Source organism: Vigna radiata, chromosome 6, assembly GCF_000741045.1.
Source record: "Vigna radiata var. radiata cultivar VC1973A chromosome 6, Vradiata_ver6, whole genome shotgun sequence".
Lineage (NCBI taxonomy): Eukaryota > Viridiplantae > Streptophyta > Magnoliopsida > Fabales > Fabaceae > Vigna > Vigna radiata.
Window position 1 is genome coordinate 1,084,163 of NC_028356.1, and position 16,057 is coordinate 1,100,219.

The 16,057-nt window shown below is 31.8% G+C and overlaps 2 protein-coding genes across 2 annotated transcripts in view; both read left to right on the forward strand.

Moving 5' to 3' along the window:
* The first annotated feature begins 5,526 nt into the window (after positions 1-5,526).
* LOC106764736 (ABC transporter C family member 3) lies at positions 5,527-11,904 on the forward strand. The gene is made up of 10 exons (XM_014649093.2): positions 5,527-8,288; positions 8,466-8,552; positions 8,633-9,283; positions 9,389-9,553; positions 9,750-10,044; positions 10,156-10,370; positions 10,589-10,894; positions 10,977-11,040; positions 11,124-11,363; positions 11,452-11,904. The coding sequence occupies exons 1-10, from the start codon at positions 5,916-5,918 to the stop codon at positions 11,574-11,576; spliced, it is 4,521 nt and encodes a 1,506-aa protein (XP_014504579.1). The 5' UTR covers positions 5,527-5,915; the 3' UTR covers positions 11,577-11,904.
* Positions 11,905-14,266: 2,362 nt separating this feature from the next.
* Positions 14,267-16,057, forward strand: part of LOC106763199 (receptor-like protein 12) — a 4,112-nt gene continuing 2,321 nt past the window's right edge. The window contains exons 1-2 of the mRNA XM_022781681.1: positions 14,267-14,460; positions 14,512-16,055. Of these exons, the coding sequence (XP_022637402.1) occupies positions 14,267-14,460; positions 14,512-16,055 (1,738 nt within the window). The remainder of the gene's footprint in view (positions 14,461-14,511; positions 16,056-16,057) is intronic.

Here is a 16,057-nt window from a genome sequence, read left to right on the forward strand (position 1 = left end):
CTCTATGGGAAAAATGCTCTTGTTCAGTGTATGCTTAATTGACAAATTTAGTTATACGTAATCTTTTTATAAAAGGAATAACCTTTACTCATTTTTATGATAAAATCTCACATGAGTGGCAAAACATGAGATGATGAACTTAGAAAGATTATTACTCCAATGAAATGACTTTGCAGATGTTAATTCTTAACAAAAGCTTCACCTTGTGTTAGAGTGATTCAACAAATTTTTGTTTCGATAGCTTTTACTGATTCGATTGTTGCTTATGATAGTAGATTTTTTGTTTGTTTTAATGCATTACAGTATTATATATAGGCTAACAAATACATTGTTTGAAAACATGTTATTGTTGTTGTTGTTCGAGTAAATCCTTAGTTTAGTCACTCAGTCAAAGGAACACGCATCACAAGATCATTATCTAACAACTTTAGTCATTTTAAAACGTTGTTATATTGATGCTGCATATATTTTACCATTAGTTCCTCAAAGTTTACGTCTCCCCACATGAGTACCTCAAGAACATATTTTGAAATTAATTTGTTAAAAATAAACCATTAATGTACTTATAATATGTTTCTAGTCGCTCAAATAAATAAAAAGCAAACAATTACTTTATTTGCTTACACATTTCTTTCACACCAACCACAACAAACACTAGAGTCACACTAAGCACCACTACCACAAATTGATGGGAAAAAAACCTAATTTTGCTTCACATAAACCTAATTTTGCTTGATTGAAGATAAAACTAAAAGAACTCTGATTTTTCAAGTTAATAAACTTCTATTATGAGTTTCATAGAAAAATAAAAACCACAATTACCATGAAATTTGGCATCAAATGTGGTACAGTGTTACTCACCTTAGACAAAAAATTTAATGTCGTTATTATTTTTGGAAGACTAAAAATTACAGTTTTCTTAAGAAAATGTCAAAGTAAAACAAAAATTTGAAAAATAGTCAAAACTCTAAAATACTTGATATTTAAGAAACTAAAAACATATTTAACCTTTCTTTTTATCTAGATCAGATAGAAATAAAAAAAGATAAAAATAAAGTGAATGAAATTCTACTTACACATAGTCGTGATAGATATCTTAAAGAGAAACATCCTAAAAGTATATATAAGAATTCTGAGGAAGATATATGTTTCCTCAATATTATGGCATTGTTGCTGATTTGGAATGGGCTTTCATGGTAATAATTGTAAATTATACATGTTTTTTATATAAATTTATTGAAATAATATTTATATAGTCAATATCCATAAATTTATTACGATTTTATTTTTAAAAATATTTAGAGTTAAGAAAGAAAGAAAAGTACTTAAATTACTCTTAATCTCAGTTAATCATTATAAGACTATTAGGCATAGGGAACTTCATATTCCACATAAATTCTAACCATTTTAAATTCATGATTGAAAAATAATTTTTTTATGATTATATATTTTTAATATTATTACAAGAATGCAACTATAAAAATAAGAATGTGGGAGATAATATAAAAATATCATTAATAATTCACTTAGAAAAATATATTCACCTTTATAAAAGGTGCAAGAAATGCACTAAAAAATTAGTTACATTATAAATTATGCGATGTTGTGTTGGAAAATAATAGATATAAAAAAGACCTAAATGATTTTGAGTATTATCATACCTGGCATCCATTTTCTTACCCTTTATTTTCTATCAATCTTTTTTTTCCTCAGCTTTTTGTCACATGCATTTCAACTTAACATCTTTCTTATTTTCCTTTTTCATCATTTCATCATTCTCATATGATTCTAAATTTAATGAAGCTTTCTATCAATAAACTCATAATATACAACGCCATGAAATAATGTTTCATTCAAAACTAAGAATATCAATCCATTTAAATTTCTGTATAGGTTATAATTGTTGTTAGCTTGGGAAGGATTAGAGATATAGAATACATATCAGAAAGTTTAATAACATATGTTTTATGAAATTTAAAATTTTATTTGCATTATTTAATATTAACATCAATTCTTAAATAAGATACAAAGTAAAACGAACAACGAAATTTTAGAGATTTTCTAAGTGTGACAAATAACTTTATATTTAACATTATTTATTCTATACGTATAATTAAGTTTAAATATTACATCACTTAATTAAAGAATACAAATAGCAAAAAGTATATTTTAAAAAATAAATGAAAAAAAAAAGACTTTCTTGAAAGTAACTTTTGATTGTAATAAAGAAGTGGTGGACATGAATCCCTCTGAATGTGATGTATACCTTATAGTGTACTTTATTATGTCTTCTCTCGTCACCATTTATGGGAATAGAAGTCATCCATTATAAATGCAGTGGTCCCAATATAATATAAATTCAACAAGAAAAGACAAAGAAAAGTTGGTGGAAAAAAAAAACAAAAAAATTATATTTTTAAAATATTTAAGAATTTAAAACTTTTAAAATATCGTGTTAATTAGGGATGGGCGAAAAAGTAGACAGAAAGAATTTTGTCACATATTTATAATTTTAATTGCTAAATTTAAAATAGTTAAATATCTAATGTTTAGTTGTTGACTAGAAATTTATGGAAAAGAAAGTATAATGATGGGAATTTTGTTTTTTGCTTGGAACATGATTGTCTATAGTGGATATTAGTGAAAATATTTTTTTGCTATAAAAAACATATTAAATTATAAGATATATTTATTAAAAATAATTTCAAAAAGTTAATATGTATAATTTTTTGTTATATATAAAAAGTTTTTATTATAAATAATTATTTGAATTCGAAAAGGTAATTATTAAAAAGATATAATTAAAAAAAATTGTTTATTATGGTTAATTTTTAAATTTATAAAATAATTATTAAAACGTAAAATTGAAAAGAAAAAGTATTATACGAATCTATAATAGTATATAGATGATATAACATTAAATATTAAACATTATTGATATTCAATATAAAAGATGTTTTATTGGAAAGTTGTAACGCAATTGCACGTCACCTTCTACCACGTCATCAATACAAAATTCACAGCCAGTTTTGCAACTATTTCCGTGGAGGAAAGTAGCTGTATTTCTTAGATAATAAATAAAGTTTTGAATACTAAATTTTAGGCTTTGACATTCCACCTCTTACATTTTAGATGGTCTACGTGTTTTAAAAAATTAAATGGTAGAATGACGTGGATTCAATATATAGTAACAAATATGAGATTAATCTACAAATAATTAGATAATTTAAATTAATTTTTAGCACGAGAAATCTTTGAATCTCTCACTTGTTTTGAATTTCAAAATTTATTTTTAATTAATTTTATTAAATAAGATTCATTAATTATCATTTAAACTTTGCAATGAATCTATGTCATTATGCTATTTTATTTTTTAAAACACATAGACTACCTGTCAAAAATTTGTCACATCTTAAGTATTAAAATATCATAACCCTTAATTTTATTATGTTGTTTAACTTTTATGATGGATTTTACGGGTTTATCTCTTCAAATATAATAAATTAAATTTCAGAAAAAGTGAACTATAAACATTAATATATATATATAATAAAAAGTGAACTATAAACATTAATTTTTATAATAATTAAACGTTCTCTTAGATATATTGAGTGATAAGAGCAACATAGAAACACATTAATTATAATTATATCTCAAGTTATATCACTCCGTTTAAAAAATAATGAAAGTTTGTAGGACAAAAATAATTAATAAAATAATTGATAGATGATAGAACTTAGTAGGTATTGACCAAGTGTTCAGTAGACTAGGTAATAAACTAGGGGACGGATATAAAATGTAGATGGACAAAATTAATAAAATTGAAATGTAAAGTTAAATAACTTTACAGTATTATACCAAAAATATCCAATTATTTAGGTTGAACTTATATATTTTATAATTTATATTTAAAAAAATTCTTTTTTAAAGATGGAGTTCAGATAATTATTTATTAATTTAAAACTAGTTGATAAAATACATAATAACACAAAAGCATATAGAATGGAAGTAAAGATGGTAAGTTCGAAGGGAAAGATTAATAATTGATATAGGCCAGACTAGATTATGATTGAAATTTAGTTGAATTCAATTATAATTAAAATTTGATTAAATTTAATTGTGTTTTTATGATTAAAATTTGGTTGAATTTAGTCGAATCACACTTAATTAAAATTAGATCGAGTTTGATTAAGTTTAATTAGAATTCGTTTAAGTTTAACTTAGTTGGTCGAAACTGAAATTCAACCTAATTAAGTCAAGTTTGTCTTTCAAAACTTGGTTGATTTTGATTGAGTTAATCACAATCAAAATTTGATCGAATTTGGTCGAGTTAACTTAATTCAACCTCGTCTAATATTTAATCGAATTTGGTCAAATCAATCACAATAAAAAATTTAGACAAATTCATTTAAGTCGGTCACAAGTAAAATTTGATTAAAAATTTAGTTAAACTTGACCAAGTTAGTCCTAAACAAATTTGACTAATCAAGCTCATCAAAATTTGACCAAATTCAATTAAATCACTTAAATTTATCTATTAAATATTAATTCAATATAATTTAATTCAAAATAATCTAATGAAATAAAAAATAATTCAATACAATTTATAAACTAATTTTCAATTTATTTTGTAAACTAATTTTTAATTCGGTTTAATTCAAACAAATTACTTTCTTAAAAACAAAAATTTGTTTGAGAGTTCACTTCAACTCAATAAAACTACCTTTTTGATTTCTTACGGTTTTAACAATTCAGTTCAACATTTTATACACCCGTAATAAAATAACAGAAAATGAAATCACATAAATTTTATTATATAGATGAAATTTCTGTTTTTAAACAGAAAATATATTATTTAAAATTTTAGATTCTTTTAAACAAATAATATTTTATTTAGAAAAAATATTTTATTTAAATTAATTAAATTTGATAAATATTAATACAATTTAAGTTTTATTTCATTTTTTAAAATTTAAATTCTTTAAATTTTCAATTAAAATTATTGTTTATTTCAAGACTTTAATTATTTATAATCATCATCTAATAAAATATTTATTATTTTAATTGGAATCTCAACTCTTTCTTAATATAGAGTGCATAAAAAAACAAAAAATAATCAACAAATTTAAAAATAGTATCATAAAAAAATTATATTTATAAAATGGACAAATAAAAAATTAAAAGCAATAATAAAATACAAGGAATGGTTAGAAACAAAATTAAATAAATAGAATAACTACTGAAAAATATTTCATAAGCATTTTTATATTACTCAAGCTAACTTATAAATTAATAAAATAAATGATGACATAGTTTATCATTAAATGTCACAATAAAATAGTTAGACCTGACATATACTAATTAAATTCAAATACTTAAAAGAAAAAAAAAAGTGTATGACACATAAGAGAAAGCAATCAATTTCATTGATTCCAAGAGATATTCTCTAACTCTATCTGCGGATCTGCACTTCAATCCACCACTTTCATTCATATAATTGCTGCATCACACACATGCTAAGACCGAACAACCCTAACACTATCTCTCTCTCTATCCACATAGTGTGTGTAAGTGTGTGTCTCATTCAACTCCAATTTTTTTTCAAAGCTCCGTCCTTTTTCCTGGAAAACTCCACCCTTTTGTCTCTTCTACAGTTTCTCCAATTCCTCAGTCTACCAAACACGAGTCTTGGCCACCAAGTTACCAACTTCCCAAGGAACTCAGTTTTCTTTTGACTCTTTCTCTCTCCTTTTTGACATCACTTTTATGCTCACCATTTTCTACTCTTTATAAACCTCAAAGACTCCATCTTCTGTACCATCTTACACTGTCCCATTTCTTCCAAACAAGCACCCCATTTTCGAGTTCTGCAAAAAACAAGCAAATTTTGTTTTTCATTGTTCGTTCTAACAGCCATGTTGTCACTTTCATTGCCCCTTTCTCACATACACTTTTCCAACGACGTTCTTCTCCAACCCGTTTTCCTTCACGGCTTGTCCGGCTTCCTCCACCTTCTGTTGCTCGTCGCGGTTCCATTGTCGTTTGTTTGGAAGAAATTCACGAGACGTGTCAGGGATGAGTCTAAGGAGAAGCACGAGAACACCCTCTTCAAAACGACTGTGTTTTGTGCTCTCGGTGTTTCTGTTTTCAATTTTCTCCTCTGTTTGTTTAATTACTTCTATTGGTACTCTAGCGGCTGGTCTGAAGAAGAGCTCGTGACCCTTTTGGATTTGGTGCTTAAAACAGTTGCTTGGGGAGTTGTTTGTGTTTGCTTGCACAACGGGTTCTTCAGTTCTGGCGAAAGAATGTTCTCATTCCTCTTCAGAGCTTGGTGCGTCTTGTACCTCTTTGTTTCTTGCTATTGCTTTGTGGTGGACATTGTTGTTATATCAGAGAGACGCGTTGCTTTTCCAGCTCAGTACTTGGTTTCAGATGTGGTTTCCACTTGTTTTGGCTTGTTATTCTGTTACGTCGGGTATTTTGTGAAAAACAAAGGCCTGGTTCGAGAAAAAGAAAATAACGGTATTCAGGAACCTCTTTTGAATGGTGGCACAAATGACGCTGATGTCTTGAGATCGAATGAGACAAAGGGTGGAGACACTGTTACCCCTTTCTCATATGCTGGCATTTTGAGCCTTCTTACATTCTCTTGGGTGGGTCCTCTTATAGCTGTTGGCAATAAGAAGGCCCTGGACCTTGAGGACGTTCCTCAACTAGACAGCACAGACAGTATTGTTGGTGCTTTTCCAAGTTTCAGAGATAATCTTGAGGCTAATTGTGGCACAATAAATAATGTCACCACACTTAAGTTGGTGAAGGCGTTAGTGATGTCAGCGTGGAAGGAGATTCTTTTTACAGGTTTTCTTGTAACAACAAACACTTTGGCTTCTTATGTTGGTCCTTATCTTATTGACAGTTTTGTTCAGTATCTTGATGGACGACGGCTATATGAAAACCAGGGCTATGTTTTGGTTTCTGCGTTTTTCTTTGCTAAGATTGTAGAGTCTCTGTCCCAAAGGCATTGGTTCTTTAGGTTGCAGCAAATTGGACTTCGAATTCGTGCACTGCTTGTCACAATGATCTATAACAAGGCTCTGACCCTTTCTTGTCAGTCAAAGCAGGGTCAGACATCTGGAGAAATAATCAATATCATGACCGTTGATGCTGAAAGAGTTGGTGTCTTCAGTTGGTATATGCACGATTTATGGATGGTGGCTTTGCAAGTTACATTGGCCTTATTGATTTTGTATAAAAATCTTGGGCTGGCTTCACTTGCTGCTTTTGCTGCAACTATCGTTATTATGCTGGCAAATGTTCCCTTGGGATCATTGCAAGAAAAATTTCAGAAGAAGTTGATGGAGTTGAAAGATACAAGAATGAAGGCCACGTCCGAGATTTTAAGGAATATGAAGATTCTCAAACTACAAGGATGGGAAATGAAGTTTCTATCAAAAATAACTGAGCTCAGGAAAACTGAGCAGGGCTGGTTAAAAAAGTTTGTCTATACTGCAGCCATGACCACCTTTGTGTTTTGGGGTGCCCCCACATTTGTAGCCGTGGTTACTTTTGGTACTTGTATGATTGTAGGGATTCCCCTCGAGTCAGGGAAGATATTGTCTGCACTAGCGACATTTCGGATTCTTCAAGAGCCCATTTATAACCTTCCAGATACCATTTCGATGATAGCACAAACTAAAGTGTCTCTTGATAGGATTGCATCATTCCTTCGTCTGGATGACTTACCCTCTGATGTTGTAGAGAAGCTTCCCCCTGGTAGTTCTGATACAGCAATTGAAGTAGTTGATGGAAACTTTTCTTGGGAGTTATCTTCCCCTAACCCAACGTTGCAAGACATAAACCTTAAAGTTTTTCACGGGATGAGGGTTGCAGTTTGTGGTACTGTTGGATCAGGCAAATCTACTTTACTTTCTTGTGTATTGGGAGAAGTACCTAAGATATCAGGCGTCCTTAAGGTTTGTGGAACAAAGGCCTATGTTGCTCAATCTCCATGGATACAAAGTGGCAAGATTGAGGATAATATATTGTTTGGTAAACAAATGGATAGGGAAAAGTACGAGAAGGTACTTGAAGCGTGTTCCCTGAAGAAGGATCTGGAGATTTTGTCATTTGGTGATCAGACAATCATTGGAGAGCGTGGAATAAATTTGAGTGGTGGACAAAAACAAAGAATACAAATTGCACGTGCACTTTACCAAGATGCTGATATATATCTACTTGATGATCCTTTTAGTGCAGTGGATGCTCACACGGGCTCTCACCTCTTTAAGGTAACTTGGTTTCATCATTTTGTTTATTATGTGCAATATAACCTGAGCTACTATATTTTCACACTGCAAAGTACAAATAATCCTTCATATTTAACTCTTTGAATTTTTGTTCCGCCAACAAAATGGCTCTTGTATTGTTATGCAAGTAAGTGAACCTTTCTATTTTCTCTATGGTAGGAGTGCTTGCTGGGCCTTTTAAGTTCGAAGACAGTGATTTATGTCACACATCAAGTAGAGTTCTTACCTGCTGCTGATCTTATATTGGTGAGTAGTTCTCATAATTTAACTGTTATTAGTGTAGAGATAGCTTTGTTTTTTTTAATCTGTCGTGTTATCCATGGTAGGTCATGAAAAACGGAAAAATTACTCAATGTGGAAAGTATACTGATCTGCTTGATAGTGGAGCTGATTTTATGGAACTTGTTGGTGCACACAAAAAAGCTTTGTCTACTCTAGATTCATTAGATGGAGCAACAGTATCTAATGAAATAAGCACCTTGGAAAAAGATTTAGATGTCTCTGAAATGCATGGTTATAAAGAGGAGGCAAGCAAAAATGAACAAAATGGTGAAACAGACAACAAAAGTGATGAACCTAAAGGCCAACTTGTTCAGGAGGAAGAAAGGGAGAAAGGTAAAGTTGACTTTTCAGTATATTGGAAATGTATCACGACAGCATATGGAGGAGCTCTTGTGCCATTCATATTGTTGGCTCAGATTCTTTTTCAAGGTCTTCAAATCGGAAGCAATTATTGGATGGCTTGGGCGACTCCCATCTCAACAGATGTTGAACCACCTGTTAATGGAACAACTCTTATTGCGGTTTATGTTAGTTTGGCCATTGGAAGTTCTTTCTGCATCCTTGCCAGGGCAATGCTTCTTGTTACAGCTGGTTATAAGACAGCTACTATTCTCTTCAACAAAATGCACTATTGTATTTTCCGTGCTCCAATGTCATTTTTCGATTCCACTCCAAGTGGACGAATCCTTAATAGGGTATGTATACCTCATTTTTCCCCCATTTTTCTCATGATTTTTAAAGATAAGAATTTTTGTGTGTATGATACTGTGTCACTTGTCCTTCGTACTGTTCTCTTGCAGGCTTCTACAGATCAGAGTGCATTGGATACAGACATTCCTTATCAAATTGCATCATTTGCCTTCATTATCATCCAACTTTTGGGAATTATAGCAGTGATGTCCCAGGCTGCATGGCAAGTTTTCCTTGTCTTTATTCCTGTAATCACAGTCAGCATCTGGTATCAGGTATTAATCTGATCCTGTAGACTTTGATAATAAGGTGGCATATATTTCTTGCACTGTTTCGTTATTTTTTATAATAGTTTATGTACCTGCAACGTACCAAGTTTTTTTTTTTTTATTTTTTTTTATTTTCAGAATTTGCTCCATTATACAACATTTTATGATGATTGCTAAGATCTTAAAATTTGAAATTCTGCAGCAATATTATATTCCATCAGCTCGAGAACTAGCACGTTTAGTTGGAGTCTGCAAAGCACCAATCATTCAACACTTCTCTGAAACAATTTCTGGTACTTCAACCATTAGAAGCTTTGATCAGCAATCGAGATTTCAGGAAACAAATATGAAACTGAGTGATGGGTATTCTCGGCCAAAGTTCAACATTGCTGGTGCCATGGAATGGTTGTGCTTCCGCTTAGACATGTTGTCTCTTATCACTTTTGTCTTCTCCTTAATATTCTTAATATCTATTCCAGTGGGATTCATAGATCCAGGTGTGTTATTCCAATCTGGTAACTCGTTACAAATCAAAATTTACTCTGCTAATGTAATATGGAACTGAACATAATTTTTTTCCCTTTTATGCCATTTATGTGATTTTGAAGGCCTTGCTGGTTTAGCGGTTACGTATGGACTAAATTTGAACGAGATACAAGCTTGGATGATATGGAATCTCTGCAATATGGAGAATAAAATTATATCAGTAGAAAGAATACTTCAGTACACTTGTATTCCTAGTGAGCCTCCCCTTGTTATAGATGAAAATCGACCAGATCCTTCCTGGCCCTCAAATGGCGAGGTTGATATACAAGATTTGAAGGTAGTTTGAGCTATTATATATTTATGCTTTTGTACTTTTTTTTTTTACATTCATTTTGTGGTCCTTTGATTCATGAAATTCTTCCCACAGTTTTCTTTTATTAAATGGTTAGAAGTTGGCTTCTGAAACAAAAAAAAATTATGCCAACATATTTCATAACATCAATTGTACACGGTGTTTTGTGCTATGTTTAAAGTGATGTTTTGCCCATTCTGAAGGTTCGCTATGCTCCACATCTTCCACTTGTGTTGTGTGGCCTTACGTGCAAATTTCAAGGAGGACTGAAAACTGGCATTGTTGGGAGAACAGGAAGTGGTAAATCCACTCTCATACAAACGCTTTTCCGAGTTGTTGAGCCTGCTGCAGGGCAAATTATGATCGATAACATCAACATCTCTTCCATTGGACTTCATGATTTGAGGTCTAGACTAAGCATTATTCCTCAGGATCCTACAATGTTTGAAGGGACAATAAGAAATAATCTGGACCCCCTTGAAGAATACACTGATGATCAAATTTGGGAGGTGGGTTGGTATAAAAGATTATACTTCTAAGCCTTCTTCACAATTTGTATTGTGCTCACTCGTTAACATTCTTTTTAAACAGGCCTTGGATAAATGTCAACTTGGAGACGAAGTTAGAAAGAAAGAAGGAAAGCTTGACTCCAAAGGTTTGTCATGAAGCCTTCTTGAAGATAGATGTATAATAAATCTAATATTAAACTTATTGCTAACGTTGAAGTTGATGTTGTAGTTAGTGAGAATGGTGAGAATTGGAGTATGGGTCAGAGACAGTTGGTCTGCCTTGGTAGGGTGCTGCTTAAGAAAAGCAAGGTTTTGGTTCTTGATGAAGCCACTGCATCAGTCGACACAGCTACGGATAATTTGATTCAGCAAACTCTCAGGCAACACTTCGCTGACTCCACAGTTATTACCATTGCACACCGAATAACTTCAGTTCTTGACAGTGATATGGTTCTGCTTCTTAGTCAAGGTTAGGAAATGCTGTCATTCTTCATATAGCATTGATATTCAGTGCACCTTGATGTTTCATTTTCTGATTTGGCTAGACATTGGTGCAGGACTTATTGAGGAGTATGACTCCCCCACAAGGTTGCTAGAGAACAAGTCATCATCTTTTGCTCAGCTTGTTGCTGAGTATACCATGAGGTCCAAGTCCAGTTTTGAGAAATCAGATGATCACTGATTGACATTGAAGAAAAAGTTTCCAGATAATGATGAAAGAATGGGTTAATACATGAATTGTGGTTTCTTTGTGGAGAATGTACCAGACTTGTACTTCCACGCAACTAATAGAATGATGCATATTAAGTTACAAACGGATTCTAAATGCATCATATAAATTGATGTTAGCATGATATTTGGTAATTGTATAATAAGATTTTGTGGTACATTATTTTCCTGAAATCATATCTGGAATCTGTGTACACAACCATAAGATATTTTGATCATTGGATCAAGAATAATTTTGATACATATATACGAAAGGTTTTAGACAAGTAATTTCAATGCAATTCTAATCCTGCAAGTAAACTGTAATTACTGTACATTGAATTGGATGTATTATCCTTTATTACGTTTTTCATTTTCTTTAGTTTTCTTGATATCTACTAAATCTACCCTTAAACTTGTGCCACACCCATTATTATGTTATTTTGTTCCTTATTTTTGGCATTTTGTAACTGGGAAGTGTGTTATATAGCCAACATCATGCCATTGTAATATAGGAATAATGGGAGAATTAATTTCAGACTAATACATTTTCCACCCAAAAAAGGAATTAGAGTAGACAACAGGAATGGGTTGAAAGTTAAAACAGAGGAAAGACTCTGTAAGATTAATAACTCCATGAACAGAATTTTTGTTGTTTTGATTGATCATGAAGCAACAAAATGGAAGAGATGTCTTCCTTTTTAACCTCCTAAGTTTTGGGATTTGAAGAACATTTTGAACTTTAGCTGATTTATGTTGTTAAACATTAAAATTTAAGATTATATTATGAACATGCATATCAATATGAAGATAAATTGGGTATTTCTAAGTATTTAATCTAATGCTTGATAAGAAATAAAGTAATTAGAAGCTTCTGTTGATCGTTTATTGATTTTTCACTTTAAAGTAGGGCAATTGAAGATAAGAGATGTTTTTTGATGGCCATGACCATGATTTATATCTGCATAGATAATTAAGAGTTAAGTAAAATTAATCTTAGCTGTTAAATGGTATGAAAAACAACTCATCTCCTTTGGACCATCCCAGTAAGATATAGATACACAACATATTTTTTAAAATGAAAAATCAATATAAAAAGTCCAATTTTTAAAGCATTTACTCCCTCTGTTACTCTCTAAATATTAAAATTTAAAATATTCTGTTTTTGTTTAACTATTATTTCTAGATTTCTAAAGAACATTTTTACGTTTTTTTACTTATATCAATATTTTTATTCTTTTTGTAATTAATTTATGTGCATGTATGTGTATTTGGTGATAAGTAAAAATGATAAATAAAAAATATCTAAATTATTTTACTAAGATAAGAAAAAATTATTGTATTTTTTAATTCCTATATATATATATATTTAAAAAAAAAAGATAAAAATTGCAGAGGAGGTGACGTTTAAAAAAAATATTTGTTTAACTTAATAATTGCAGAAATAAAAATTCTAAATTTCATTGATGAATAATAACAGAGCATATCTGTGTCGTGTTTGACCCACAATGACTTCCAAGTCAATGTGAGTGACAGGACTGGGAATGATACGTAATGGATGGAGGTAGAAATTTCATATTATTTGACATAATAATTAAAGATACAGAAACTCCAAATATCTCAAACCATTGATGTGCATATCAGCATGCTATAATTATTCCGTTGATTAGCAAATCATGACAAGATGGTGTAGCCAATTGTTCTACCATTACAACGAATATGATGTGAAATGAATTTGGATTTCATGAAGCGAAATAAAAAGCAAGTCATGCATCTTTGTTTGTATATGTGGAAGACTTTCAATGACAGTGGATATGTCCAAAGTGGTACACTATCATAGCTGTGGCAGAAAATAAAACTTTTTGTAATTGATTCTTCACTAATGTTTACATTATTAAAGCTTAGTTTTACCCACAAAAAAACCTTGTTTCAACCTTTTAATTTGGCTATAAATATTCATCTATAATTTCTTATCTTTCCAAGTGTATTTCCTTCATACTAAGTAAACTGCACAAAAGCTAGAATGAAGTCATCAATGGGAATCGGGTGGTTGTTTCCTGTGTTTCTGCTCTTTCGTTTTTCATTCTCCCATTCCTGGTGTCACCCCCATGACAACCTTGCATTGCTTCACTTCAAGGCCTCCTTAACCATTAATGTTAATTATTGTGGTCGGGTTTATCCAACCATAGAAACATGGGAAAATGAAACAGATTGCTGCTCTTGGTCTAGAGTCACCTGTCACCCCATTTCTGGTCATGTGACAGCCTTAGACCTCACATGTGGTGGGCTTCAAGGTAAAATCAATGCAAACAGTACCCTTTTCAGTCTTTCTCATATGCAATCACTCAACCTTGCTTTCAATGACTTCTCCAACTCTCAAATTCCATCCATTGTTTTGATTGATCATGAAGCAACAGAATGGAAGAGAAGTCTTCCTTTTTAACCTCCTAAGTTTTGGCATTTGTAGAACACATTGNCCTTTAGCTGATTTATGTTGTTAAACTTTGAAAATGAAGATAATATTGTGATGAACATGCATATCAATATTAAGATAAATTGGGCATTTACTGATTTTCCACTTTGAATTAGGGTAATTTGAAGATAATATTTTCCAGTTTTCGGATTCTGACTTCCGGGAATCTTATCTTTAACATTTTACCTATTATGAATAACGAAAAATACTTTCCATATCTCCAAGGTGAACTGCCATCAACATTTTCAAATCTTCAACACCTCACTTACTTGGATATATCATATAACAAATTAGAGGGACCTCTGCAATCAACATTTTCAAATCTTCAACACCTCACTTACTTGGATATATCATATAACAAATTAGAGGGACCTCTGCAATCAACATTTTCAAATCTTCAACACCTCACTTACTTGGATATATCATATAAATCAACATTTTCAAATCTTCAACACCTCACTTACTTGGATATATCATATAACAAATTAGAGGGACCTCTGCAATCAACATTTTCAAATCTTCAACACCTCACTTACTTGGATATATCATATAACAAATTAGAGGGACCTCTGCCCAACAAAATAACCGGGTTTTCAAATCTAACTGAGTTTAGGTTGACTGACAACTTGCTAAATGGTACAATTCCTTCTTGGTGTTTCTCTTTGCCATCGTTGGAGTATTTACATCTATCGAGAAATCAGTTCACGGGGCGTATACCTGCAATCTCGTCGTATTCCTTGCGGGAGCTGTTTTTGGATGGCAACAAGCTACAAGGCAATATTTCAGGATCAGTTTTTAACCTTGTCAACCTTACTTACTTACAGCTGTCCTCGAACAACTTCAGTGGTTCTGTCAATTTTTCACTCTTCTCCAAGTTCCAAAATCTAGAATTTCTTTGCCTTTCAAATTCAGGTCAATTATCATTAAACTTTGAATCAAGCTTCAATTATAGTTTCTCCCGCTTACTGGAGTTGGACTTGTCTTCTATGGGTTTAACAGAATTTCCAAAATTATCAAGAAAAATCCCAGTTTTGGAAAGTCTGCTATTGTCCGACAACAAGTTGAATGGAAAAGTGCCCAATTGGTTGCATGAAATGGACTCTTTACTTTATGTAGCCCTAGACCGAAACTTTTTGACAACACCAGTGGACCAATTCTCTAGGAACTACCAACTCAGCCATCTTGATGTAAGTTTCAATTTACTCACTGGTGGTATCTCTTCGTCAATTTGTAATGCAAGTTTCCTTGTGAATCTCGATTTTTCCAACAACAAGTTGACAGACACCATTCCACAATGCCTTGTGAGTTTACCCTTCCTTCACGTTTTGAGTCTAGACAGTAACAGACTTAATGGAACTTTACCAAATACCTTTGCAAAGAACAGACTCATTAGTCTGCAACTCAATGACAACCGATTTGAAGGTCNTTTGCCAGAATCTTTGTCCAACTGCATGGAACTTGAGGTTTTAAATCTTGGCAACAATCAACTGGAAGATACATTTCCCCATTGGCTTCAAACTCTACCAAATTTGGTAGTATTGGTTTTGCGGGATAACAAGTTGCACGGTCCTATTTCCAAATTCAACACCAAGTATGGAATTCTCAGTTTAAATATTTTTGATATCTCATGCAACAACTTCAGCGGCCCAATTGGAGAAGACTTCATACAAAGTTTTGAATCCATGAAGAATGTTGTTCAAGATGAGGTAGTTGGCAATCCACAGCTATACGTGGAATGGGAACCTATCACTCTAACAACAAAAGGCATGATTTTGCTATTCGAAAGAATTCCAATAAACTTTGTGAGCATTGATTTATCAGGAAACAAATTTGAAGGACAGATTCCAAATGTAATTGGAGAGCTTCAAGCACTCAGAGGACTCAACCTCTCCCACAACAGACTCTGTGGTACTATTCCCAAATCCATGGGAAATTTGACAGTATTGGAGTCTTTGGATCTCTCTTCAAATATGCTCACTGGT

Excerpts from the sequence above, each read along its gene's own strand:
- LOC106764736 (XM_014649093.2), top strand. The coding sequence starts at position 5,916 with ATGTTGTCACTTTCATTGCCCCTTTCTCACATACACTTTTCCAACGAC. Across the intron at positions 9,284-9,388 it reads GTGGACGAATCCTTAATAGG|GCTTCTACAGATCAGAGTGC; the intron begins GTATGTATACCT and ends GTTCTCTTGCAG. Across the intron at positions 11,041-11,123 it reads AGGAAAGCTTGACTCCAAAG|TTAGTGAGAATGGTGAGAAT; the intron begins GTTTGTCATGAA and ends TTGATGTTGTAG.